The 26,666-nt window shown below is 45.7% G+C and overlaps 1 protein-coding gene across 6 annotated transcripts in view; it reads right to left on the bottom strand.

Moving 5' to 3' along the window:
* Positions 1 to 24,950, bottom strand: part of PTPRB (protein tyrosine phosphatase receptor type B) — a 76,872-nt gene extending 51,922 nt beyond the window's left edge. For 2 of the 6 annotated variants that reach the window (XR_014555317.1, XM_083698875.1), the window contains exons 1-4: positions 24,750 to 24,917; positions 23,298 to 23,696; positions 5,882 to 6,123; positions 349 to 625 (exon numbers count right to left, since the gene is read on the bottom strand). Coding sequence is in view for 1 of the 6 variants with exons in the window: in XM_083698875.1 (XP_083555001.1) it covers positions 349 to 625; positions 5,882 to 6,123; positions 23,298 to 23,696; positions 24,750 to 24,804 (973 nt within the window). In the remaining 5 variants the exon portion in view is untranslated. Of the gene's footprint in view, positions 1 to 348; positions 626 to 1,374; positions 1,500 to 5,881; positions 6,124 to 11,558; positions 11,614 to 20,695; positions 20,949 to 23,297; positions 23,697 to 24,749 lie in introns of those variants that run through there. The other 4 variants (XR_014555316.1, XR_014555318.1, XR_014555319.1 and 1 more) reach the window with 4 other exon arrangements.
* Positions 24,951 to 26,666: the final 1,716 nt, after the last annotated feature.

The raw sequence follows: 26,666 nt of genomic DNA, 5'->3' as shown, positions 1-26,666 counted from the left end.
ATATATATGCTTGAATTTTTTTCCCTTTTTAAGATTTCAAGCCACCTCTTTTAATGAGTTCCAGATCATTGCTCACCTTGAAAGTCAAATCAGTTATTAAGCGTAACTAAGAAAGATTGTTTTTAGAAACTAGAATAAAGTTCTAGCAAGTGGGGGTGTGTGGATTAATTATGTACCCACTGACCTACATTTGGAATATACTGAAAAGTATTTGGAATGACTTGTGCTATCCCTTCATAATCTCCATTTCAGAAGTTCAGGTTGAACATCACAGAGACAACAGGGCAATGGCAGCTCCTCCCTCGATGCCAAAACTCCCCTCATCAAACCTGCACCTGTCACCCATACCTGTTTGCAATGTGATATTGCTGGTTTCTCCATCAGACAGAGAGACAATCCTGATATAGTACCAAGTCCCTGCTTCCAAGCCGTTGTAGTCACATTCATAGGAACCGTTGACTTTCTGAATGGGCTGGCAAACCCTGTACAAAGCATTGTGGGAGTTGCAGGTGACGCTGAAGTTACAGGGATATCCCAAACTGTCCCACCTGAGATGGACAGACTGGTTGGAGACCTTCCACTCTGTCTGGTTGATGGTGCATTTTACTGGAGCTCCTAGACCACCCTGGAGAAGGATCAGAAACAGCACACAGTGATTATCTCATCCAAGAGCAAATGATTTCTTCTGCGGTCACCTGAGGCAATCGTTCTAAATTTCAGACTGCGGCACTTTAATCTTAAACATCCTGACATGGAACAAGTCCCTCAGTTTGGATGGAAATGACTTCCTTATATGTGTGCATGTAAAATCACACACACATGCCTTGCACTGTGTACATGGAATACCCAACACCTGTAGACACAAACCCCAGCAGCAGAACACAGCTTCCATTTCGCCCCATTCTCCTCTTTGAATAGGTGTGTGCAGGTCACAGGTGTGAAAAGATGGTAATTCATGTGCAAGATGATGAACTCTTTTTGAATGCTCAGAACTGCATCAGTAGTGGTTAACTTCTGTGCAGCCAGCTTGGAGAAGTATCATTATGGGGGGGGGGGGGAGAAGAGAACGCAGGAGAGAACTTCCATCCTGGATGGGATCCTGTTTGATAAGCTGGCGCTGAAAGCAAAGGTAAGTTAGAGGCTGATCTGACAGGTAGCACTGGAGGAGGCAGGCTGCGTTTGCCAGAAGGGAGAATCATAGAAGGGACCCCGAGGGTCATCTAGTCCAACCCCCTGCAATGCATGGATCTTTTGGATCTCGATATTCAGAGTCTCATGCTCTATCCCGGCTTGTCTCCAGCTTAGGCTTCTGCCTTGCAAGTCCCCCCCCCCGTCCCTCCCCATCCTCTTGCTTTGCGCGTGGCTGCCACCCACCTTGAGAAGGGCCAGCGCGAGAATCCACAAGGAGACTCCCGCTCCGCATCTCAGCCTTGCCATCCGCTTGGATCTGCAAGGCAGCCTGCAGGTGATGGGGGCGAGGAGGCGCCTTTGGCCCCACCGCCGGCGGCGGCGGCTTCCTCAGCTCCCTCCCCTGCCCGCCCGCCCGTCCGCCCGCGGGGTCGAGGGTAGCAGCCCGCGGCCGCCCTCTGCTGGCCAGCTCGACCGCGGCAGGCAGGCCGGCCCTCACGACGCTCCTCGAGGAAGTTTCCTTCGCGCCGGCCGAGCGCACGGGCGGCTGCCCAAGGCGGGCAGGCGCGGTGGGAAGGCGCGGCGGGAGACGGCTGCCCGCCGCTCTCCCCGCGCGGCCATGGCCAGGCGCTTCGGCGGCCGCTTGTTCCTCTCTGCCCCTCGCAGAGCCAATGTCCGAGGCGGCGCGCACACGAGAGAGAGAGAGCCCTCTGCCTCAGCCAGCAGCTCTTTGCCGCCTTTCCCTTTGCTCCTCTCCTCACAGCGCCTTGGCGCGCGCGCTCTCCCTCTCCATCATGCCCTCTCCGCGTTTCTCTCTTCCTCCGCCGCACCCTGCCCCTCTTCCTTCCTCCTCCTCCCTTCGCTCGCCTCGGACCTTCTTTTCCCAGGGCTATTTCTGACACTGGAGATGGTTTCCTTCAGGCGTTTCTCCTCCCCCTGGAATGTCCTCTCTAAACCTCCTCAGTTCACCCTTGCCCCTCAGTGGTCGCTTGCCTTCTCCTCCTCTCCCCTCAGGGGATTTCTTCTCCCCGGGATCCAGAGCTTGTTTGGACAACAACAACAACAAGAGAGGCAGCCACTGTTTTCACTCGCTTCAGCCCTGGGGTCGTGAGGTGGAGTGGGTAGAGCCAAGGCTGAAACGAAGTTAGACCACAGGAGGCAACTCCTAGGGACCGAGGTCCCTTTGACCCCCATAAAATATTTGAGGGGGTTGCCCCCCCAAAAGTTGATAGGCATTGCCATTGTGTTATGGGGCTTATCTGAGGTTCCCCCCATTTTTAAAAATTCAAGTTGGCACCGCTAAGTTATCAGGGTCATGGAAATGAACCCAGGGGTAGTAATATTTCCCTCAACACAGTTGCCGTGCCCAGGGAAAATGGCTGTGTGGACACGGTGGCCGATACCTGTGGTGAACATGGCTCATGCAAATTTTCTACAAACACAGAGCTGCCATCTGGCATTGGGCTCCCTTGCACTAAGAGCAAAGATGGCTCTCCCCACAACAACCACCTCAGCAACTATTCCAAACTCTCTTGACTGTACAAACAAGACCTTAAGTGCCCTTTCAGAGCTGAGATATAATTTTTTTCTCTGTAGGCAAGCTCTTTTCCTCCCTTTTACCGGAAATGCAAATTTCCTCTGTTCTGTCTTAGCAAGCACAAATCCGTAAGCAACAGACAACCATTATTTTTCTCTCACACACTCCAGCCAATATAGCTTAAAAATATAGCCTTGCTAACTTGAAAACAACAAGCGTTGTGTCAAGCGCAAAAAGTCCAATGGTATCTCAATTCCATGGCTGTAGGAATATCATTAGTTTGAAAAACTGCCAGTTTGTCTCAGTTTTTCTTTTCCTTGGAACAGCATGTGCCTTGGAGTCAACTACCACCCTGGACCCAAATAAATTGCCCTTAAGAAATATATATAACTTAAAGCAAGCAAATTTCCAAATTTTCAAGGAATATTTGCCTATCCTTTGGAAAAAGAACAGACAAATGAATTCTGTCATTTCTTTTCCAATAACAATTAGTTAGAGTTATTTATCACTAAAGGGACAATCTGTAAACAAATTGTAAAGTTTGCAGCAGAATTAAGGCAGCACTGATGGAAGACAATCCTTTTGGTTTACATAGGTAGAGTGCTCTTGCAGCTTTTAATATCTTAAATACTGCACCACTGTGGAGTTGAGTTTGATGTCTACCTCTTACTGCAGACGATACTAAGGTGAGGTCTAAAATGACACCGAAGAACTCACTATTAATTATCTTTTAACAAGATGAAGTACAAACAGGTTCAAGTGTACCATATGAACACTTAGTAGAGCAACATAACCATAATTTGTAATGGGACAACAAATGTAGGTAGTGCCAAATAAATATTACGGCTGATACTGAATAGATGTGCAACAATACTATTTCTGCTGACCCAAGTTTTAAGAAGAGAGAGTAAAAGAAAGACCTGGAAGTAACTGTGGGGAGTGACTGAACATGTCATCAATAGTAGGTTCCAGTCTGTTTTAGATCCTTTCTCAAGGTTTCCTGGCTTTAAAACACACACACACAAATCTCTCTTTCTCTTTTATCAAGAGGAAATGGGCTTTGCATAGCTTTTCTCATAGTTCTGAAAGTGTGAGCTGCAGATTTACTTCCAACCCAAGGTTGGTCTTGTGTAAACAATTTTAAAAACCATCATCACCAAGCAACCACCATTGTGCCTTGGAAATCAGTTGACCTCAGTCAAACAGCAGCATCCAGCCTTTCATTGTGTAAACGAATAAATGTTATTGTTCTTCACAATAATGTTTAGCATATTAACACTGTCCACTACATTTTTCAATGTCTCAGATGTGTGCCTCCCTGAACAATATGTGCCTCCCTGAATAATTGATATACATGGATATGGATGGTCAGAAGCAAAACAAGGTAAAGCATAATTAACACCGCAACCCACCATGAATCCATATAAAAAGGAATCTCCTTTCAAAAATATACACAAGATGTGCTGCATACTGAAACATGCCTCAACACATAAGTGAATCAATATTCCACTGCTATTAATGGAAGAGGAATCTTCCAACATTTCTCTTCACTGGATGTCCACAAATTCTAGTGGCATGCATACCTTTGCAAACTCCTATCATGTCACCTCTTACTTGCCTTTTCTCTAACCTAAGAAATCCCAAATGCTGTAACTTTTTCTCACAGTGGAGTTGCTTCATGCTGTGAGCTCCATGGTGACCCCTGCTCTGTGTATGAAGCTACAGTTTCCTCTTGTGTAATGGTCTTTTGAAAGTGGCCTGGAAGGCAGCATATAAGTGTTTAGTCTAAATCAATATTAAATAAATAAATCTCCTACCCCTGTACCCTTAACAAATTAATGGTAATTTACACAAGCCACAGCATCTAACCCTTTAGCCTCATATAACTCAGCCTTCTTATGCAACCCTTCTTAAAGAAGCTTTTGACCCCTGATTGGACAGGAGTGAATTCTTCCCCGGATTCGTTTCCCAATTTGGGGTACATGTCTTTTCTGAGCTGGCAGATGGATAGCAAGACCTGTTGTCTCTATTGTGTGGCACATAGTTCCCCACTCTGAACCATGCAACCAAAAACTGGTTGGATAATTCAACTGTAAAATATGAGAAAATGAGTGAAAATGCTGCTTTTTGGTTCCCATTGCCCCCTTAGGGCTTGCAAGCAACTTCCTAGTTTATTGTTTATCCTAGCTTATGAAGAGTATCCTCCATCCCAAATACAACAACGAACAGGTTTGGCAAATAAATCATACTTGGACACCTGCAATGAGACAACATCCTCAGGCCTGTTCCAAGGCATTTTGCCACCTGAGGCAAAGATCAAGATGGTGCCTTCTACCCATTCCATGGTTCAGAAGCTGACTAAACCACCAACTGAACCTGTGCTTCCACACTGGCAATGGGATAGTCTCTTCCACTGCACTTGAGGAAGCAGGCTAGCTGAAGAGATCCAGCGCAGACCATGTGGTATACACAGTTGTGCCTTCCAACGGAGGGGGACATTTGCAGGGCTTGGGAGGAACAGCTAGCAGCCATTGCTGTCCCCAGTGTCTTTGCTGGTCTTCCAGTAGCAGCAACAGAAGGAAGATTTCTCTCCCTCCCCTCCCCTTAATGCCTGGCATGCTGCCATAGTAGCATACCAAGCATCCTCAGAGAAGGAAGGAGGGGGGCAAGATATCTTCCTCCCTTCCCCTTCTGCTGGAACAGCAATGAAGATAAGTGAAGGGGATATGAGGCAGGAATGGGGTGGGAAAGAACAGGGAGGCAGGGCTTAAAGTTCTTCTGTGACCGTGAGCTACAGAACTTGTGAGCCTGCAATGTTTGCCTTTCCTGAACCAGGAAATATGAATTTTGTCTGCACCATTATCTAACACAGTAGCTCAACCGGCCTGTGCCAGAAGCTGCAATATAGATATGACACTACTTGCTAAATCATTTGCCAATGGTGAGGACCACGGTCCAATCCCCTAGTGTTTGAGGCATTCTGTTTTGTCATAGGTTGCTGTTTCTTGGCAATTTAAAGCATACAATATCCACACAAACTTCTCCGCACCTTATGATTTATCTCTTAGCATTATGAGGGTGATGATCAAGTTTCTGGCAAATCTCAGTCAGTTTTGCACGCCTTAAATTGGGTACAATTTGTGAAGCTTGAAGGATTCTATCCTCAAAGTATCTGCAGAAGAACTACCGTTAATCCCAGCTATGAGCTGAACTTACCTGTTCTTTGGTGGTAGAGAAATGATGGGTAGGTGTGGGAATCCAGGGTGTTTTTGTCACTTCAAGTACATTCTGGGTAGGGTTGACTTTGCCCATGTTTTTATTGTTGCTTTCTGTGACATTGCTGATGAAAACCACCGTACTGCTAGTGCCAAGAACATTCTGTGGACTGTGTGTTATAGAATTAAATGTAAGGGCTGTACTTCTAGTGGTTCGAACAAATGTTTCAGTATCTTCAAAATCTAAGATGAATAAATGACAGTAAATAAAGTCAGTGCTAAGCATAGTTGAAAATACTTTTAGGCATACTAATCACATCTTGTTTATTGTTCTAGCCAAAGGCCACGAGAAACTTGCAGCAGTAATATTAATAAAATAATCCAGAACAAAATACATCCATAATAAAAGCCAACCTCCATGATGTATGAGAGAGAAGATACCAGAGTAACCAAGAATCTTAAATTTAGCTTAATTTCAGGTTAAACCCCAGAATCACCAAAACAACTTATAACAATTTTATCTATTTCATTTGTCCTGATTTTATTTTTGCAGCTCGTACATACTGGATGCTCTCTATGTTATTGTCAAGAAAAGCCAAACCATTCCTGCTTGCTAGTGAGAACAAAGGGTTCAGAAAGTGATCTCTTGGATCTCTGCAAAAAAGGGGCAGGCTAAAAATAATGATTGATGTCTTCCACCTCAGGTTAACCAGATCCAAAGTGTGTCTGTGTATGGGATCTTGTTATAGTGGCCTTCAAAGACTGTGGTGGGCATCACTTGGAAAAGCAGCTTCCTGAAACTGGCAAGAGTTTGGTCAGATAACTAGCTCTAAAATGCTGTTATCAGGATGCCTCTGGCAAATAGAAAAGGAAGAAATGGAGGCAGAGAGAGATTTTACTTTCTTGGGTTCTATTATCACTGCAGATATTGACAGCAATCACGAAATTAAAAGACGCTTGCTTCTTGGGAGAAAAGCAATGACAAACCTAGACAGCATCTTGAAAAGCAGAGACATCACCTTGCCGACAAAGGTCCATATAGTTAAAGCTATGGTTTTCCCAGTAGAGATGTATTAAAGTGAGAACTGGACCATAAAGAAGGCTGATCGCCGAAGAATTGATGCTTTTGAATTATGGTGCTGGAGGAGACTCTTGAGAGTCCCATGGACAGCAAGAAGATCAAACCTATCCATTCTTAAGGAAATCAGCCCTGAGTGCTCACTGGAAGGACAGATCCTGAAGCTGAGACTCCAATACTTTGGCCACCTCATGAGAAGAGAAGACTCCCTGGAAAAGACCGTGATGTTGGGAAAAATGGAGGGCACAAGGAGAAGGGGACGACAGAGGACGAGATGGTTGGACAGTGTTCTCGAAGCTATCAACATGAGTCTGACCAAACTGTGGGAGGCAGTGGAAGACAGGAGTGCCTGGCATGCTCTGGTCCATGGGGTCATGAAGAGTCGGACATGACTAAATGACTAAACAACAACAACAATTAGTTGCAGGTTGCCTTCTAGATTCTATCCAGAAGAGCCAATCCCTTAGTTGTCACTTGTTTAAGGGCAATACAGAGCTCAGTTCTGGAAAACACCAGCAACAACATCTTGACAAGCTGCTTTCCTGGGTTGGTTATCTCAGGAAAGAGCTTGATTGGCATAGTAGCAATTCTTTTAATATATTTTAACCGAGTGCAGTTAATATATTTTAACTAGAACTCCAGGTTCTAGCTTGGAAACCCATATATTTAATCCACAAAGAATAAAGTGGAAAAGTCCTCTCAAAAAAGAAAAAAAAGAAAAAAAGAAATCCAATTAAAAAAAAGGGGGGGGGTCAATTCCACATCCAACCAAACTTATTTAATCCCCCCACAAAAATAAATCCAATTTAAAGACTGAAGAGCAGGCAGATTAGCAAACAGTTCAATAATAAAAGTGAAGTGCCCAAAGATAGATATAGATAGATAGATAGATAGATAGATAGATAGATAGATAGATAGATAGATAGATGGATAGACAGATAGAGATATGGAACCTTTCCAGGTAGCTATCCAGCTCAGTATGGTCTACGTTGGCAGCGACTCTCCAGGATTTCAGAGAAGTATTTCCCATACTGAACCTGATGATGTGCAGAATTGAACCTCTCGGTGTAGAACAGATGTACTATTACTGAGCTATAGCAGACAGACAGATAACAGTATGGTTGTGGGTTGCTTTTTTCCATTTTAATTTGACTTATTCGTTTATTATGACTGATGAATTCAAAAAGCATGCTTCTCATGTGATAATCAGCAACCACCCTACAATAGCAAGCTTGTTTGAGATCTTCAAAATGGATACAGAAAAATGCATATGCAATAAAAGATGAAATGGAATTCAATCGATTATTTGGGCTAGTTATTAGAAACACCTCTGCCCAAGGTCAAAGAATTCACTTTTAATAGGCACCTGTATATACAAGGTTCACTACGTTTTGTGGGTGTGCATGATACTTGCAACTGTGTCCCTGGCAAACCTGTAAACGCTAAGCCCATTCACACCTGTTCTTGAAGCACTTCCTAGCAGTCTGGGGCAAGTTCCTATCCCTCTCCACACCCAGTGCTTTCTTCACTGTTCATCAAGGGAGACATGGGTAACCCTTCAGCTTTGGAGGATCTGGTCCTGATGTTCCTGCATGTGCCCTCTCTAACCTTTCATGTGCTCTGTACCTGTGTACCTCTTTCTACAAGGCATATGGGAGCAACTTGTTTTTGCAGATTTTGGTGGGCTACTACAAAACCAAGAAGTTCTCCAGTTCTGCTGTACAGAGCTGATAGGCTGCGTTAAGCCTGGCTGGTCACAAATGGCTCAAGACTGCTTTATAATAACAGATATTCAGAACTCTTCCATGTAAAATCTCATGCCCGCTCTGTTCAGGAAATAACCTGGAGGGCACTGCCCACAAGCTTCTGGTAATGGGCTGTAATTATATGAGCTTTTAAAAGTCGCCTATCTTTTAGGGAATGCCAAAATTACAATGGGAGTGCAGGAATAAACTTTTACACATTTTCCGTTCACATTCCATACTTCTCCCTATGTGGTAAGAGAATGTCATGTCCTTTCTATGTGACTGGGAATTAAGGCTCAATCTGTGGTGTTCTATGACCACTACTGCTACATTTATAGGCCAAAAAGTTTAGGACTGTTCCTTTGCAATGTGAACTTCCCCTCTCACAGAAAATCAGGTTACCTTTCCATAGCAGGATGCGTTGGCTTGAGGCAAATGACTCCTAGAAGCAGAGTTCCACGCATGGCAAAACCTTGTTTTGCTGCCACAACAGTAGGCTGCCTGCCACGTATAATTTTTTTTAGCTCACAGCCCCTCTAAAAAAGTTGTAATTACTAGGTTAGAAGCAGCAGATGTTTCCAAATATGATCACTCAGTGTGTAATTATGAAGTCTTAGAATGTCAACCTATGATTTCTCCCCTGCCAAAAGGACCACTTTGTGAACTTTCATCTTGAAGTGAACAACATCCCTTAAAAACAACAACATTTACATGCATGTTTAATGCTACTAATAAAATAAAACTGTCTATCTTCTGTTTACATGTACAAGATGCATGTTCCTCCGAGGTCCTTTTCAATGTAAAACATGCGTGTTATGTTAGCCTAACATGTATTTTGAAATAATCAGGAAGGCCCACCCCCGCCAATGAACACACGACTCACTTCAAATGTTTTTTCTATTTTAAACTATAATCTTTGCTCTTCTCCGAAGAGGAAATTGTAGGAGTCTGTTAAATTACACACACAAAAGTCCCTGTAAGTGTGAGGCCAGCCCAATATCCAGCACTGGCCCTGTGACAATCCATTCGCAGGAGTCCAATAATACATTTGTGGGTTAAATTCCTTCATATGGGAATCACTACTCTGTGTTATTATAGAGCGCTGTGGCTTTTGTGACATGATGATTGCTTCAATTATTGCCTTCAGGAGATTTTTGGAACATATGGGCAACACTGTGTCAACAATAGGCTAAAAAAAAAAATGTGCCAAGTTAATTCAGGGCCAAAGTGGAGGTGATGATAACGGTCATGCAGTTTGCCTCTGCATAGCAGTATTTTCTTTTGCAAATAGCTGGCGTGGGGATCCCTAAACCGCAATGCAGAGAGTTGGGCATTAACCCTTTCCCCCCATCATGGTCTGATTTCAGAATCGAAATCGAAATATTCACCCATCTCTACTTATGAACCACTCAAGCATGCTGTCAATGAGCAGTCCTGACAATGGCACTTCACTCTCACAGGCCTTGGTGGTGGAAGGTCTATACTTGCTTACAAACAGCCTCCACCCCCAGTCTAACACTGCTACTCATCAGCAACAGCATTACAGAGATATGGACACAAAGACCAAACCCTATAATAATTCTATCCTAGTGTCTTCTCTGCCAACACTCTTACAGGGCCTGATAGTGTCACCTACCAGATTGGGTTCATTCGTTTTTCTCATCTTTTAATGTGACATATGCATCACAATGCCCCTCTACACAGCCTAAACAGGGCTTTATCTAAAAGAAGAATAAACAGATTAGTGCCCAATCTGTTATCAGAAATGGCAACATCCCCAAACCAGCAGGGGAACATTCCAACATTCCAACCTCCCAGTATGTTCTATAACTATAAGGTGGCCATCCTTGAACAAAAAGGGAGACTCTTGAACTTCAGAGGAAGACTCCAATGTGGAACCATTGAATTGCAAGTTATCCATAGAATGAGTACCATCACTTCTGGATTGAATCAATCAACACAGTGGATTTTATTACACTAAATGGGTTGTTTCGCTTACCAATGCCAGGACTGGAACAAATAATAACACCATGCATATTGGAATACTGCATGTGACTGTGGTGTTGTTTATTAAAAAATCAGAACTACAATGGAAGAAATGTGGTAGAGGAGCGACAAGTGAAGCTTAAGGCCCAGGCTGTGTCCACTGGGAAGGACTGTGATATTTGCAAATTTTAGTAATGTCTTGCAGGTTACATCCTATGAACATTTGCCTACAAGTACTGAAGGAATGGCTACAGTACAACCGAAGTCAATGGGACATACTCTTGAATAGAAAGTATGTTTGTGGCAGAGACAAAGATGATTTCAAACCTGTGGGTTCAAAAGTAGTTTGTGATGCAGCACAAGGAGTTGCTGTTATGGTTTTACAATCAATGTTATTTTATTGACTAGTTGATTTGTATATTTGTTTTGTTTTTGTATTGACTTTAAGCTGTGTGGCAGATGTAGTAGTAGTATATTATAATGATGTAATAAATAGCCAGCAATGCTGCTCAGCTCTTAGTAAGGCTTCCAGCAACAGAATGGGAAGGGAAGCAATTTTTGCTCCCACAATGTCCTCACACACTAGGGATGAACCAATCCATCAATGTTGGGTTTTCTCCAGTTATCATTCCTGCAGTATCAATTTCAATACTCCACCTTTCCACATCAGTTTGCATTTCTTTTCTTTTTTAAAAATGTCCTCATCAAAATTCACCAGAATATTAGTCAGATTTTTCCATATATATATATATATATATATATATATATATATATATATATGTTTCTATGCAATTTTACCTTTATACACATTTTTACCAAGCAATTTTCTTAATACGATGCCTGTTAATGTTATTTTCAATGATACATACATTTTTGTGCATGGTTTACTGCAGTATATGTATTTTTTTGTACACAGTAATTGCCTGGAGAACTACATTGCAAAATTCAGGGAAGTACGAATTTTAAAGGATGGTTGTGTTTTGGTTCTTCTATAGTATCTGAAAGTGCAAATTTGGGAGGTTCAGCTTAAATACAAACAGAATCAATTTTCTCCCCCATCCCACACCCAGCTAAATCTGCTCTGAAAGTTTAGGGATAATCCAGAGCAGATTTAGAAAGGCATAAAGGTGCAGGGGAGAAGGGGAATCACAGAAAATTGCTTCCCCCTTTATTCTGCTGAACATCGGTCAAAGGATACCACTGGATATGCACATCATTATAGCAATAGTGAAGTCACAACCCTTATTGTGCACACATATGCCTTTGTATGTAATGGGGCTCATTGGATCACTACTTTGCTCTCATAATTGGGCTTGTTGAGTCATAGCTGGACTATTTAGGAGAAACTGTAAGTGCATTCTTATCACCATGCCTTCCAAACGCACATCAGTCATTTAGCTATTATGTTATATCCTTTTCGCTTATCCTCTGTTTTGTCTACTTAAGACTGCAGACAAAACAAAGGGAGGATATAAAGTATAAGTAAAATGACTCATGTCACACTTGGTGTCTGATAATTTTTTTTCTTAGTTGAAATGAGGATTCTTTTGGGGGATTAAAAAAATTATTAGCCTTCTAATCATAGTACAATTTAGTCAATAATATGTAGAGTTCCTTTTCAAATAAAACTAAAAATGAAATAAGTTAGCTTTTAAAACAAGGTAAGGACTGCATTTGCAACCACCGAACCAATGTTCCTTCTCTCTGCTTTGTGAACTATCCACTCCACAAATTTAGCTAGCAAGCTATTTTTTAAAGGACAAATTGCAAATAACTGTTTAAACAAATGAGTCCTTTCCCAAGTTATATAAATATGTTGAGTCTCAAAATTTGTGCAATGCTGATAAGATTTACAGCAAAATCATAGCCATGCCTACTCAGAAGGAAGTTCAATGAAACCCCATATGCACTACATACAGAGAGCTACAATTCTCAGAGTGGCTTAACAACCATTCCTGTTTTCCCAGAGGATGCTGAGAATTGTAGCATGGTGAGGGGAATAGGGGGTCTCCTAACATCTCTCAACACCCTGAACAAACTGCAGTTCACAGGATGCTTTGACTGTTTGAAGTGGTATGACACTGATTTAAAGGTATAGGAGTGCAAAGGCTGAAAATCTATATCCATATACTTGGAACTAATCCCTGTTGAATTCAAAGGGGCTTACCACTGGGCAGTGCCAGCCCACCAACAAAGCTAGCTGAGGCAGCCACCTTGGGTGGTGGGATTTCAAATGGATGCCCTACCACCCTTGTGGGTGCCCCACCAGCCTCCCCAGCTCTACTGCTTGTGGAGCGGCACCAGTGGCTTCCACAGAGCTCTGCGAGCTCTTTTAAGATCTCATGAGATCTTTCCAGAACTTGCCACCACCCCTTGGCAGGCACCGCTACACAGCCCAGGTAAGAGAGGCTTCGGCAGAGGGGTGGTGTCAGGGTTTCAGGGACAGAGAGCGAGGGGGAGGGGTCCCAGGGCGACGAGGAAGAGGACGACGACGACCCGAGGTTGTCAGTGAGTCCGTCAAGTGAATCCGAGGATTCCCAAAAGGGAGCCCCCCTGGTCAGGCCAAGGGGCAGTAGAGAGGGAAGCAGTCAGAAGCAGGGGAACGAAGAGGGAATCCCCAGTGGGGGTTGGAGATCGGGACCGGCCTCTCCGTCGGAACGGAGTGAAGGGGGTGGAGTTGCCAGTGTGTCAGAAAGAGCAGAACAGGAAGCAGAGAGGGGAAGGAGTTCGGAGCAGAACGTCCTGCCGGAAGGGGAGGAGTGTAGTACCGAGAGTAGCGTAACGGTCGAAAGGAAGGTCAGAGGCAACGTACGCGCGCCAAGTTCAAATGTGGAGGCGCGCGGAAATGAGGAGAGCCCTGAGGAGGAGCCTGGTCCCAAAGCACGAAGGAGGGGGGAGCAGGCGTCAGAAGACTCAGCCTCGGGGGAGTCCCGGAGGGAGGGAGCACAGGGGGGCAGGAAGACCCTGCGGAAAAGGAAGGAGAGGAAAAGGTGGAGCAGTACAAGCCTCTTAAGCTGGTGCAGGGGCGGGACTGACTCAGAGGGGACTTCTAACATCTAAGGGTAACAGATGCGGAGCCACGGAGCTTGGATGTAACGACAACAATGTTCTTCAATAAAACCTTTTGTATATAACTTGGACTGGACTCTGGTCTCTTGTGAGCTGGGACCTCGGGTGGCTCTGACAGTAAGTCCCCTCTCAAAGAACGCAAATTTTTTTTTTGCAAAGCTCACAAACGGTGACAGCCATGAGTGCGGAGGATCAGCTGACAGCACTGCGAACTACAGTTTCCGAACTCACCGCTGCAGTCCTTGCGTCTCAGAAGAAGCATGACGAAATGGAGAAGCGCTGCCAAGACCTGCAAACAAGGTGGGAGCGTGCAAGCAGGGAAGGGTTCCCAGGGTCCAGATCAGTGGGAATTGGACTTGGAAGGCGGGGGGGCAGCCTAGTCACCCACTTCGATGGGAACCTGAAGCACTACCCCAGTTTCAGAGCAGACGTTTTGTATGCATTGCACTTGCTTCGTCATGACTTTAAAGATGAGGAGGAGAAAGTGGGGTTTATTGTTTCTCACTTGTATGGGGCGGCCAGAGACTGGTTGCGCAATTTGTGGCGTGAAGATGGCCCTGCCCGCCGCGATTCTGATGAATTCATTAAAGCGATGGATGCCTGCTTCCAGTCAACCGTAGATTTGGATCTTGCACGCAGGGAGATATTTGGACTGCGGCAAGGCAAAGCCACTGTGCGTCAGTACCATTCCAGATTTTTTGCTTTACTGACTGCGTTACGCTGGGAGAAAGACTGCACACCTGTGAGGGATTTGTTCTGGGAGGGTCTCAGCGGTCCCATAAAGGACGAACTTGCCAGGGGAGACAGACCTCAGACCCTGGAGGAGGTGGTGCAGAGGGCTCTGGCGATTGGGATACGTCACGAGGGACGTCCTTGGCACAATGAGGAAGAACGTCAGGTGCGTCCACCAGCGAGAACGTCTTCTTTCATCCCCAGGGAGTTCAGTCAGTCACATCCCTCGCCGCTGGGGAGGCAGGGGGAGGAGCCGATGGAACTTGGTGGTGCTAAGGCTCAAGCAACAGCCAGAGCCCCAGCTTCCGGTGCAGTAAAGGCGAAGCCTCCTAGAGGGACCAGGAAGTGTTACATTTGCGACAGTGCACTGCACATGGCGAAAGAGTGCCCCCAGAGGCTCCAGAAACACACTGCAGCTTTAGCAACAGTAGCAGCAGAAGTGATCCAAGAAGAGGAGCTTCAGGGAAACGAAAGTGCCTGGCTGTAAGCACGAATGCTGGGGCTCAGCCAGGCGGAACTATAGAACAGTCCCCAGCGTCTTTGCAACCCACAGACCCTTTACCACCCAAGCCAGCGGTGCAGCTCACCGCAACACTTCAGTTGCCAAATGGGACCACCCTAGAAGTGCCCATCACGATCGATTCTGGGAGCAACGCCGATTTCGTGGGGATGCAATTCGTCAAGCAGCATCGCATAGCGCTTCTGCCCGCCACGACGCCTCTGAACGTAGTCACGGTGGATGGCAGGAAATTGCTTGGAGGGCAAGTTGTGCAACAGACACCTCCCATGGTGATGCGGATAGGAGATCACCGAGAAGTCATTAGCTTCAATGTCACCCACCTGTCTGACACGCCTATAGTATTAGGCATGAGTTGGCTGGAGAGACACAGTCCTGCTGTAGCGTGGTACCAACGCCAGATCACCTTTTGCTCATCGTACTGTGCTCAAAATTGCATCCAGTCCTGCCAGGAGGAGGGGGCTAAGCACCAGCTGCGACTTGGCATGGTGCAGGCAGTACCTAGCAAGTACGAAGGGTTCCTGGAGGTTTTCTGCGAGAAGGAAGCTGACCAGTTGCCGCCCCACAGACCTTATGATTGTGCCATCGACCTGGTGCCGGGGGCGCAGTTGCCGACTGCAAAACTGTATTCCATGTCTGAGGACGAGATGCAAGAGCTCAGGGAGTTCATAGAGCACAATTTGAAGCGTGGATTCATCCGGGAATCGAAAGCAGTGGGGGGCAGTCCTGTGTTCTTTGTAAAGAAGAAGGACACGCCCCAAAAAAGACTCATTGTGGACTATAGGTTCATAAACAGTATGACCAAGCCCAAGGCCTTCCCCATGCCCAAGATAGATGATCTCCTAGCAACCGTGAGGAAGGGGAAGATCTTCACCAAATTGGATCTGCGTGGAGCGTATAACCTCATACGCATCCGGGAGGGCGATGAGTGGAAGACGGCCATGTTCACGCCTCTGGGCACGTATGAATACAGAGTTATGCCGTTTGGTCTCCAAAATGGATCTCACGTCTTCCAAGCCTTTATGCATCACGTGCTAGCAGGACTTCTCTACAAGAAATGTGTGTGTTTCCTCGACGACATCCTGATCTTTTCGGAAACGGAAGAGGCCCATGAGAAGGACGTAAAGGAGGTCCTGCAGAGACTACAGGAGAACAGGCTCTACGCCAAGTTAGAGAAGTGCCAGTTTGATGTGACGGAGGTGGATTTCCTAGGCTACAAGCTGTCCGACAAGGGGCTCGCCATGGACAGCGTCAAGGTCCGCGCGGTGTTGGACTGGAAGAGCCCACGCAATCGGAAGGAAGTCCAGAGATTCATCGGCTTCGCCAACTTCTACCGCAAATTCATCAGAGGTTTTGCAAAGGAGACGGCAGCGATCACGGACACTCTGAGTTCCAAGAAGAAGAGGTTCGTGTGGACGGAACAGGCGGAGCGCTCTTTTCGGAAGCTTAAAAGCCTTTTCGCCTCCGAGGAGCAGCTGCTGCACGTGAATCCAGGCAGGCCCATGCGAGTGGAGACCGACGCGTCAGACAGAGCGGTTGGAGCCGTACTCCTGCAAGAAGATCCACATGGAAACTGGAGACCCGGTGCCTTTTACTCCCGAAAGCTCAGCAAGGCGGAGCAAAACTACACCATATGGGACAGGGAGCTGTTAGCCATTCACGCAGCTTTCAAAGCGTGGCGACACTTCCTCATAGGAGCCAAGCACACAGTACAGGTCCGCACGGATCACAAGAACCTAGAGTATTGGCGCACGGCGAAGCTCCAAAGCCAGAGACACATGCGCTGGGCGGAATTCTTCGCGGATTTTGACTTTCGGATAGAGTACATCCCAGGAGATTCCAACGTTATAGCCGATGCGCTATCCAGGAAACCGCAATATCTCGATGAAGCGGCGCCAGTAGCAGCCAAGCACATTTTCGCACCGCAGGCGTGGTCGTGCGCTGCCATCACAGTAAATCTGGACGCGGTGCGACGCGCGTTGCAAGTGGATCAGTTCGCACAGTCCAAAATGGAGGAGTTGCGCAGAGGTGTGCAGAGTGGTGAAGAGTTCCAACTGCGCGACGGACTGCTAACTCGCAAAGGTGCCCTCTACGTGCCAAGCCACGAGCTTCGTGCAAAGGTTCTGCAGCAGTTGCACGACGCCCCCAGTGCTGGCCACTTCGGTAAGGAGAAGACAATAGAACTGGTGGCAAGGGACTTTTGGTGGCCCCGGATGCGCGGAGAGGTAGCGGATTACGTCGCCAGGTGTGACACTTGTCAGAGGTTCAAGCCAGTACACCAGAAGCCAGCGGGGCTGTTGGAACCGCTGGAAACGCCACAGCAACCGTGGGAGAGGGTAGCCCTGGACTTCGTTACTGACCTGCCCAGCTCCAGAGGGAAGACGGCGGTACTGGTGGTTGTGGACCTGTTCACCAAGATGGTGCACTTCATTCCGTGCGCAAAGGTGGCGACGGCGGAACAGACTGCCAAACTCTTCATTGATCACGTGTTCAAGGTGCATGGGCTGCCGCAGTCCATCCTGTCCGACAGGGGGCGCCAGTTTGTTTCCAATTTTTGGCAGAAGCTTTTAGGTATCCTGAACGTCAAGATCAACCTTACGTCGGCGAGACACCCACAGACCAACGGCCAAGCTGAGAGGGTCAACGCGATCATGCAGCAGTACCTGAGATGTTACGCCAATCAGCGACCCGCAGCTTGGGTGGACTACCTGCCGATGGCAGAGTTTGCCTATAACAACACGAAGCACGCGTCCACGGGGGTGACGCCGTTCTTCGCGAACAACGGTCGTCATCCCAGAACCTTCCCGGGGTTCGGGGCACCGAGGGAGGGGGTGCCGCAAGAAGCCGACCAGTTTGCAGCGGAGCTGCAGGAGGTGCACGAAGAGTTGCGGAGACATTTGGAGCTGGCCAAGCAAGCATATAAGGTGCAGGCAGACAAAAACAGGAGAGCGGGGGAGGAGATCCAGGTGGGGGACTGGGTGTGGTTAGCGGCCCAAGCGATGCCAGCCAAGTCGTTGGCCAAGAAGAAGCTAGGGCACAGGCAGTTAGGGCCATTCCAGGTGGAGGCTAAGATCAACCCTGTAGCCTTTCGACTAGCCCTCCCCGAAGGTTCCAGAGTGCATCCGGTATTTCACAGGTCGGTGCTCACCCCCTACAAGGCACCGCACAGGTTTCAGGAGTCTGAAACAGTCCCGCAACTACACACTAAGTCACAGGAGAGGGAGAGGGCGCCTAGGGCCAAACCACTCAACGAGGTCACAGAAATCCTGGACTCGAGATGGGGGAAAGAGGGGGTAGAATACTTTCTAGCCACAGAGGGCACTCCAGCCAGTGCCAACGGTTGGGTGCCGGGCTACGCTTTAGACGAACCTCTTCTAAAAGACGAGTTCCATGCCCTTTTCCCGCATAGACCCATGCCAGCCGAGTACTTTGATGACTGGCTCTTTACGCCCACACTCTCAGACAGTACTTTCCGGGGTTTTTCTTCAGCCGAGGAGAGAACGCCAGAATCTAGCCCGCCCAGGGGATCGTGCTCAGGGGTGGACACAGAACCCTCTTATTGGTGGGACGAGCAACCAGAGGAGGACTGGCGCAGGAAATGGCTGACGGGACCTTGGCCGGCAGCACCAGACGAGGTACCAATGGAAGAGGGAGAAGAGAACACTTTGGGTCAAGAACCCGAATTCGAACACTCATACACCGAACTGCAAGCAGAGGAAATGGAGGTACACAACCTGTATCCTGCATCCACCTCCGAAGAGCTGCAGCTCCTACAACCTGCACCCGATGGGCGGGAGGGGGGAAGGGGGGGCTTCGAGGGGGGGATGGATGTCAGGGTTTCAGGGACAGAGAGCGAGGGGGAGGGGTCCCAGGGCGACGAGGAAGAGGACGACGACGACCCGAGGTTGTCAGTGAGTCCGTCAAGTGAATCCGAGGATTCCCAAAAGGGAGCCCCCCTGGTCAGGCCAAGGGGCAGTAGAGAGGGAAGCAGTCAGAAGCAGGGGAACGAAGAGGGAATCCCCAGTGGGGGTTGGAGATCGGGACCGGCCTCTCCGTCGGAACGGAGTGAAGGGGGTGGAGTTGCCAGTGTGTCAGAAAGAGCAGAACAGGAAGCAGAGAGGGGAAGGAGTTCGGAGCAGAACGTCCTGCCGGAAGGGGAGGAGTGTAGTACCGAGAGTAGCGTAACGGTCGAAAGGAAGGTCAGAGGCAACGTACGCGCGCCAAGTTCAAATGTGGAGGCGCGCGGAAATGAGGAGAGCCCTGAGGAGGAGCCTGGTCCCAAAGCACGAAGGAGGGGGGAGCAGGCGTCAGAAGACTCAGCCTCGGGGGAGTCCCGGAGGGAGGGAGCACAGGGGGGCAGGAAGACCCTGCGGAAAAGGAAGGAGAGGAAAAGGTGGAGCAGTACAAGCCTCTTAAGCTGGTGCAGGGGCGGGACTGACTCAGAGGGGACTTCTAACATCTAAGGGTAACAGATGCGGAGCCACGGAGCTTGGATGTAACGACAACAATGTTCTTCAATAAAACCTTTTGTATATAACTTGGACTGGACTCTGGTCTCTTGTGAGCTGGAACCTCGGGTGGCTCTGACAGGTGGCAACTTCCCATTTTGCCTCAGGCAGCAGAATGGGATGGGCCATACCTTCTGAGTAGACATGGATAGGATTTCACGGTTAGTGATACAACTCAATGTCCTGTCTGCTTCCTAACAGGTTGATCTACTGAGAATGTTTTCTGGATTTCAGTTTGCCAATATCATTGATGGTACTCCTCACAACTGCTCCTTTAATTTATTAGGTTTATCCCTAAGGCTCACATAAATATTTACAGTGCAATTCAATGAATGTCTGCTTAGAGGTAAAGCTCCTGGAATTCAGTGGGGCTTACTTCCAGGTAAGTAGATATAGGACTGGTGCTTTAAAATCATAAAATGTTTTTAGCAAGGAGAAAACTTCAAAGAAACTGAATATTCCTTCACATGCCTTGAATAGTCTTTGAATCTAACCCTGTGGCTATAACTTAAGACTGCATCCAGAAATTGTATGCATGCTCTTCTTTAGAAAAGGCAGGCTCCAACTTCCACCCAGTAGCTCTTGATCTTGGACCTCAGATCTGTCCTGGGAGAAGCAGAACAGACCACGTGGCAAACACAGTACTGTCCTCTAACACTTTGCTGGCATTTGCTTATTGCTCCACTTGGTGCCTGCTTACTGCCCACCCAAACAAATACCGCAATGCAGCAACATTGGCACCAGCATGCATCACATGAGCAGGAAAAATATACGCAGATGTGGTGCCTGCTGGAGTCTGTGGCATGGGTTGACAGCCACCTGCCTGCTTTCTGAATCTGGGAACTTTCCCAGTGGTGCAGCCTGTTTTGTGTGAAGAGGAGGTAACATGTCCAGCCAAGTCAGGACAGAAACAAACAAGCATCACCAATACAGTGTGCGGACCCAGCAGGTTGTAGTGGCCAGGGAGCTCAGGAGAAATGGACCAAGGGGCTGCAACGACCAGCCCCCAATATCTGCTGCCTAAGACGTGTTGAAGTAAGAGTAGCAAAATCACAGCTAAGAAGCTCATATCATAGATATGACTGACACACTTCTTTGGAAATTAAACCAGTGTCCAGATTTTAACATTCAAATATTTAACTTGCAGAAACTTATAGATGAATTAAAAGATAATATTTACAGTCACATGCTTGTCCAAGCATGGGCTTTCAGTCTCTTCTTCTAACTTCCAAACAGCTGCATTTCTCTCTCTTTCCAGAGCTCAGTACTTTGTATTTCAGTTAGGCCATGCCTTGCAGCTCTTTTGAGAGATTACCACTTTTACCTTCTCCTGAGCCTTTCCTGTCTTTCTTTCAAGCAGAGAAGCACTCCAACACCCTATTCAACTTAGTAGTGTTCGCAGTGGATTCTAAAACACAGTCATCTTGCTTCCCATAAAATGGAGTTTCTCCATCTTTATATACCTCCCATGTGACCCCTGTTAGCCAATCACATGAGAACTACTAGAGAACTCTCTAGAATTCAGTTACCAACTAATCAGATTTAAACACAAAGTAATGCACACAAGCATTTACCATTTCAGTGAAATAATAGTACTATACTTAACTGGGTGGCCACCTCACACTGCTTAAAAGTAGGATGCCCTTGATAGAAGAACAGCAAGTTTTTATCAGAAGCATTTTACACTGCCTCTGATTTAAAGTTAAACTCCCTTGTACTCAGATCTGTGCTGAGGTTGGTGGATGAGACTGCCTCACTTGCTTTCCTATCTCCACCCTCTTCCCCTTTAAATCCACCTTTGCTGCTATGGGAATGAGAGATTTTGACAGGTGGGCAGTTCTGACAGATTTGACCCATGAGGCAGATTCCTAATATCCCTGACCACTGGTCTTGCTAGCTAGGGATGATGGGAATTGTAGTCCAAAAACAGCTGGAGACCCAAGTTTGGGAAACGCTGCTCTAGAATGATACCAACTATTCCTCCTAGCTAGGGAGAGCCAATCAGGATGCACCTGCTTCTTTGATGCACCTGAAGGGAAGCAGGTAACAAGCTTCAAGAAAGCAGGTGAGGGTCTAGTGGAGAAAAGATACTTTTGATGCCTTTTTAAACCATACTAAGGTTGAAGTTACTGACCATTAACCTTAAAAGGGTACCTAATTACTAAATATATCAACACATGATTATATTACATTTCTTCTAAAAGTGATACCAGCTCCCCTAGTCTGATTTATCTTTCAGATAAGTTAAGTTCCTTGATGGCAGGCACCTGTCTCTGTAAAACTCTGTAAGATGCCCCACACTGATGATATAACAGGCCTGATAATTATGAAGTTCCCAGCAAATGAATTATGACTGTCCTAAAAATAGGTTTAAATGACAGTACATTTATGCTATGTAAGTTGCACATTGTGTATATTACATTTGTCACATTGCATGTATAACACATTTCAGGTAACATTCCAGCACCTTTTCTTAAGAACCTTAAGGAAGAATTTCAACCAACACAATTTTTACTGATTTTGTTATTAACATAACATTTCTTGTCAATTCACCTAATGGGAAAGCAAAACTATCAAGACGACAAAGGGTCATTGTGTATTTTCTTGGAGAGGTCTTTATCAGAACTTGGGTGGCAGCAAGGGGGAACCAGACGTCCTGAATTTTTTTCACTCAAGTGTAAAATTTTGAAGAACTGTTGCCAGATAACAAAACTTTGGAAAATTATATTTAAAATGAAATAAAACATGTTTATTGGAAAATGGAAAATGGGTCTGTAGGTCAATTTTTTTGTGAATTTCCCCTGTATTTCTTCTATTTTATCCTGCTTAGAAACTATAGTACTAAGCAGCATATAAATTATTAAAATAAATAATACAGTTCTACATTACCTGCTTATTATTAGGATTACTAAGTGCTTGTAAATGCTATGTAATATCAGATGAACAAACAACTGAGGAGCTTATGTTTGTGAAGATATACCTGCCTATGCACCACTACTGTTGCTTGATTTTGTTTTTGAAAGATTGCTGATTTTTTTACTCTTCATTTCTGTTATGAAATGTTTTAAGAGGGGATGTTGTGTAATTTGTATACTCCTTTTTTGCAGACTGTATCAGACCTACACACAACAATAAACAAAACACTAAAACCATTTAAAAGCTATTTCAGAGTGCCAAAGGACCAAATACGAGAATTGTCTTATTATTTATTAAATTTATATCCCGCCTTCTCCTCCAAGGTGCTCAAGGTGGCATACATGGTTCCCCCCTCCTCTTTTAATCCCCACAACAACTATGTGAGGTAGTTTAGGCTGAGAGGCAGTGATTGGCACAAAGGCATCTAATGAACTTCACGGCTGAGTGGGTATTTGAACCCTGGTCTCCCAGCTCCTAGTCTGACACTTATACTATTACCCCATACTGGCTTTCAGCTAAGAAAGCACCTGACAGGCTAAAAATACCTAAGCATACGAGGAAGAGACATCTTATTCCTTTCCTTTCAAAAGTGGCTTTGAAGCTACTCTTAATGGCTTTTTATTAGTGCAAGTCATGTTACTTAAATGTCAATGTAGACAGGGCCATGAAGTTGACTGGGTCACCTTGGGCCAATCACTGCCTCTCAGCCTAACCTACCTCACAGGGTTGTTGAAGGGAAGGAGGGAGAAGAACCACATACACTACTTTGAAAAAATGATATAAATGCAAAACAAAAACTTCCAAAATTGGTCAGCGCAAGACACACTTTACGGTTCATGGGAAGCATATTCGAAGGAGTGGCTTACCATTCCTTGAGCACAGGTTGTCATGGAGAGTCTCTCCCTTCTTGTTGACGTCAATTCTTTTCCAACTATGAAGATATTTCCTCCCCATCTTCACTACTACCGTTGAGCCTTGTTTCTTGAGGAACAGAAAGCTGTTTTTCACCTCAAGGAGTCCTTCCCTGCTGTGACAGGTCCAACTGGGTGCCTCAGAGCAGTTGGTGGTGATGGCTTTGCGCGAATGGGCTGCTTTAAACCTGCTGATAGCCAGACATTGGCCAGATCTAACATGGAGGAGCTTTTCATTCTTCATCCATCTCCACTGCTGGTTTATATTGGTCAGGTTGCATGTTCCCACATATACTGTTTTATTGCTCTCATAAATACATTGCTGTTTTAGCTCATGGATAATAAGAAAACCACCTGAGAGGGGAAATGAAGAACCCATACAAATGGGGCAGAGTATATGTTAAGGTTCACAGAACAGAAACAATAGCAACCATACAAGCTCCACAAGGGTGACAACCCATTTCCATAACCATTGTCATCTCACTATCTTTCTGTTGCGGCACTCGCCTACAAATCATGGTAAAAAGAAAGTTCACAGTTGTGTCAAAAGGAGGTTTGGGATCGTGGTGTACAGGCTTTCTGCATACTTCTATGGATTCCCTAAACTTAATTCCACTCAGAGTAGAGGGGGGGAAATCAAACCAAGCCATTAACTGCCCATGTTTTCATTTCACAATGAAACAATAAGTCGAACTCTTAATAATCCTTTTAAAAAACTGGTTTGCAACATGCAAACTATTTGCTTGAAAGTGTTTTCAAATCTGTCTCTGATTCTTTTGCCCTTGGGCTCTGTTTACTTCATATAAACATGAGATATGGTGTTAATAATATAAACTCCCTGACTGGTACCATGCATACAGCAGTGGTTAGACTTAGTAATCACAAAATCACAAGGAATCACTCCCTTGCATCACAAAATAAGTTATTTCCCATGGAATAAATACAATTTCAGCTCTTTGGTGATGAGCCCCATCTTCAGCTAAAGAATATGCCTGGCTGCTCCCTTTTCCTGTGTTTCATTTGTAATTAGCTGTGGGATGATTTATAGTACGATAAGTTCTAGCAAAAATGTATCTGTAAAAGCCTTTGATTTTATAACTTGCCTGCACAAAACATGGATAAAGTCTCAGAGTCCCTCACAAATGAGCATGGAGCAAAGAGAGTGTCCAGTGGGGAGGACTTCTCAAAGAATGAAGCAATGATTCAAAAGAAAGTTTATTTCCTTTTTTTGATTGAAACCTAAACAATCTCAGGTTTTACTCGGCCAATGCCTCTCTCCCTTATTGTATAAACTGAAGCACGGAAATCATTCCCTTTCAGCAGCTCAGGGGAAACTCCCAGGAACTCTTGGGAACCACGGCCAGAACGAGCAAGAAACACAAAAATCTGAAGGGGAGTTGTACTTACCAGAGATCCCAAAAGCCAGGCAGGTAGAAATTAGAATGTGAAATAAACTCTCCATTTTTCTTCTAACTACAGTACTCCCATTGCTTCTTTCTCATTCTCTCTCACTCATTTTTTTTTCTTTTTAGAAAAATGCATACCCTAGATAAGTGAAGCGAAGGCTAGGAAGGAAATGTGCCTTCGCAGGAGGAAAATGTCAGTGACGAACACTTCCTTCTATTCAATTGTTTTTTTGGGTTTTTTTATACCACTTTGTCGTTCCATATGATTCTTCAGCATGTACTAGCTATCTGTCCTGGCTAGTCAAAACACAAGCAAAAGAGGGGTACATTTCAAAAACAAATACAGAGCTTAAGCATCTTTGAAAACTCAGCAGAGGAAAAGGGGCTATAATTTCCTTTAATTGCCTGTCTGTAAACCATTCTGTGTCTGCAGGTATTCTTGATTGGCCGATGTAAATATATACTATGTTGTCCTGTAAACACTCAAGCTTGTGTAATGATATGTTATGAATCCATCCAGGAGCGCCACGTGATTAGATACCATGTTTGACTCACACCCAGAAGTCTCTCTCATTAGGCTTATTCACACATTATACTGTACACGGGTGGCACTGTGGGTTAAACCAGAGCCTAGGACTTGCCAATCAGAAGGTCGGCGGTTCGAATCCCCGTGACGGGGTGAGCTCCCGTTGCTCAGTCCCAGCTCCTGCCAACCTAGCAGTTTAAAAGCACGTCAAAGTGCAAGTAGATAAATAGGTACCGCTCTGGCGGGAAGGTAAACGGCATTTCCGTGCGCTGCTCTGGTTCGCCAGAAGCAGCTTAGTCATGCTGGCCACATGACCCAGAAGCTGTACGCCGGCTCCTTCGGCCAATAAAGCGAGATTTACGCCGCAACCCCAGAGTCAGCCACGACTGGACCTAATGGTCAGGGGTCCCTTTACCTTTACCTTATGGGTGTATAAGTCTTTGTGTGAAAGAATGGACACTCGCAGATTTGGACAACTCAGCTGTTCTGAACCCAGGTACACAAACTGAACACTTGTTGAATGTCATGTGTGAACACTCCTATTGTGAGTTTAATTGATGCCAATGGCTTGGACCTTTTGTATTAAGAAGCTAGCATGAAGGGAAGGCCATGACACTGAATTCTGATTCTTCTCTCATTTGCATAGTGGTGCCTTGGTTTTCGAACGTAATCCGTTCCAGAAGACCATTCGAGTTCCGAAACATTCAACAACTCAATAGCCGACAGCTAGGCCTCCAGATCTTGAACTCAGCAGAAGCTGTGTGGCATGGTCAACTTCCAAAGCGTGTTCAAAAACCGAAGTATTAACTTCTGGGTTTACGGCATTCGAAAACTGAAACGTTCCACTTCTAAGATGTTTGAAAACTGAGGTACCACTGTATCCTTTCTTGATCTTACCTTTTCCAGATGGATGGAACACTTTTATGCAGCGTCTGCCTCTTCTGAGTGCAGAACCGTAAATCTTAGAGCTTCTTCCTTTGTTCTAGGGAGACTGGGGCATGTACTGGGGCATGGCTCTCAATCTACCCACCAAGATATACCCATGTCTATCTCTGCTATCTCTCTCTGGTTTCTCTCTGTTTCTCATTTTCTCAATCTTAAATTCAGTTCTTCACAATTCCACGCAATTGCTATTTTAAAAAGGCCTCACAAAAATTAATCAGTATTTTAGTGCAGAGTTATTCTAATATCCACATTTGCCTAAAATACACATTTTTGCAAGGCAGTTTCTCTTAATATAAAGCATTTGTGTATGTTATTTTCAATAATATAATCCTTTCTATGTACACTTTCCCCTAATAGAGGCATTTTTGACACATTGGCTGGAGAACTGCATCACAAATTTGGAGAAGCGTGATTTTGAAGGACGGCTGTGTTTCAGTTCACATTTTG

This window comes from Podarcis gaigeae (genome assembly GCF_964106915.1).
Source record: "Podarcis gaigeae genome assembly, chromosome: 10".
Lineage (NCBI taxonomy): Eukaryota > Metazoa > Chordata > Lepidosauria > Squamata > Lacertidae > Podarcis > Podarcis gaigeae.
This window is presented reverse-complemented; position numbering and strand designations above follow the sequence as displayed.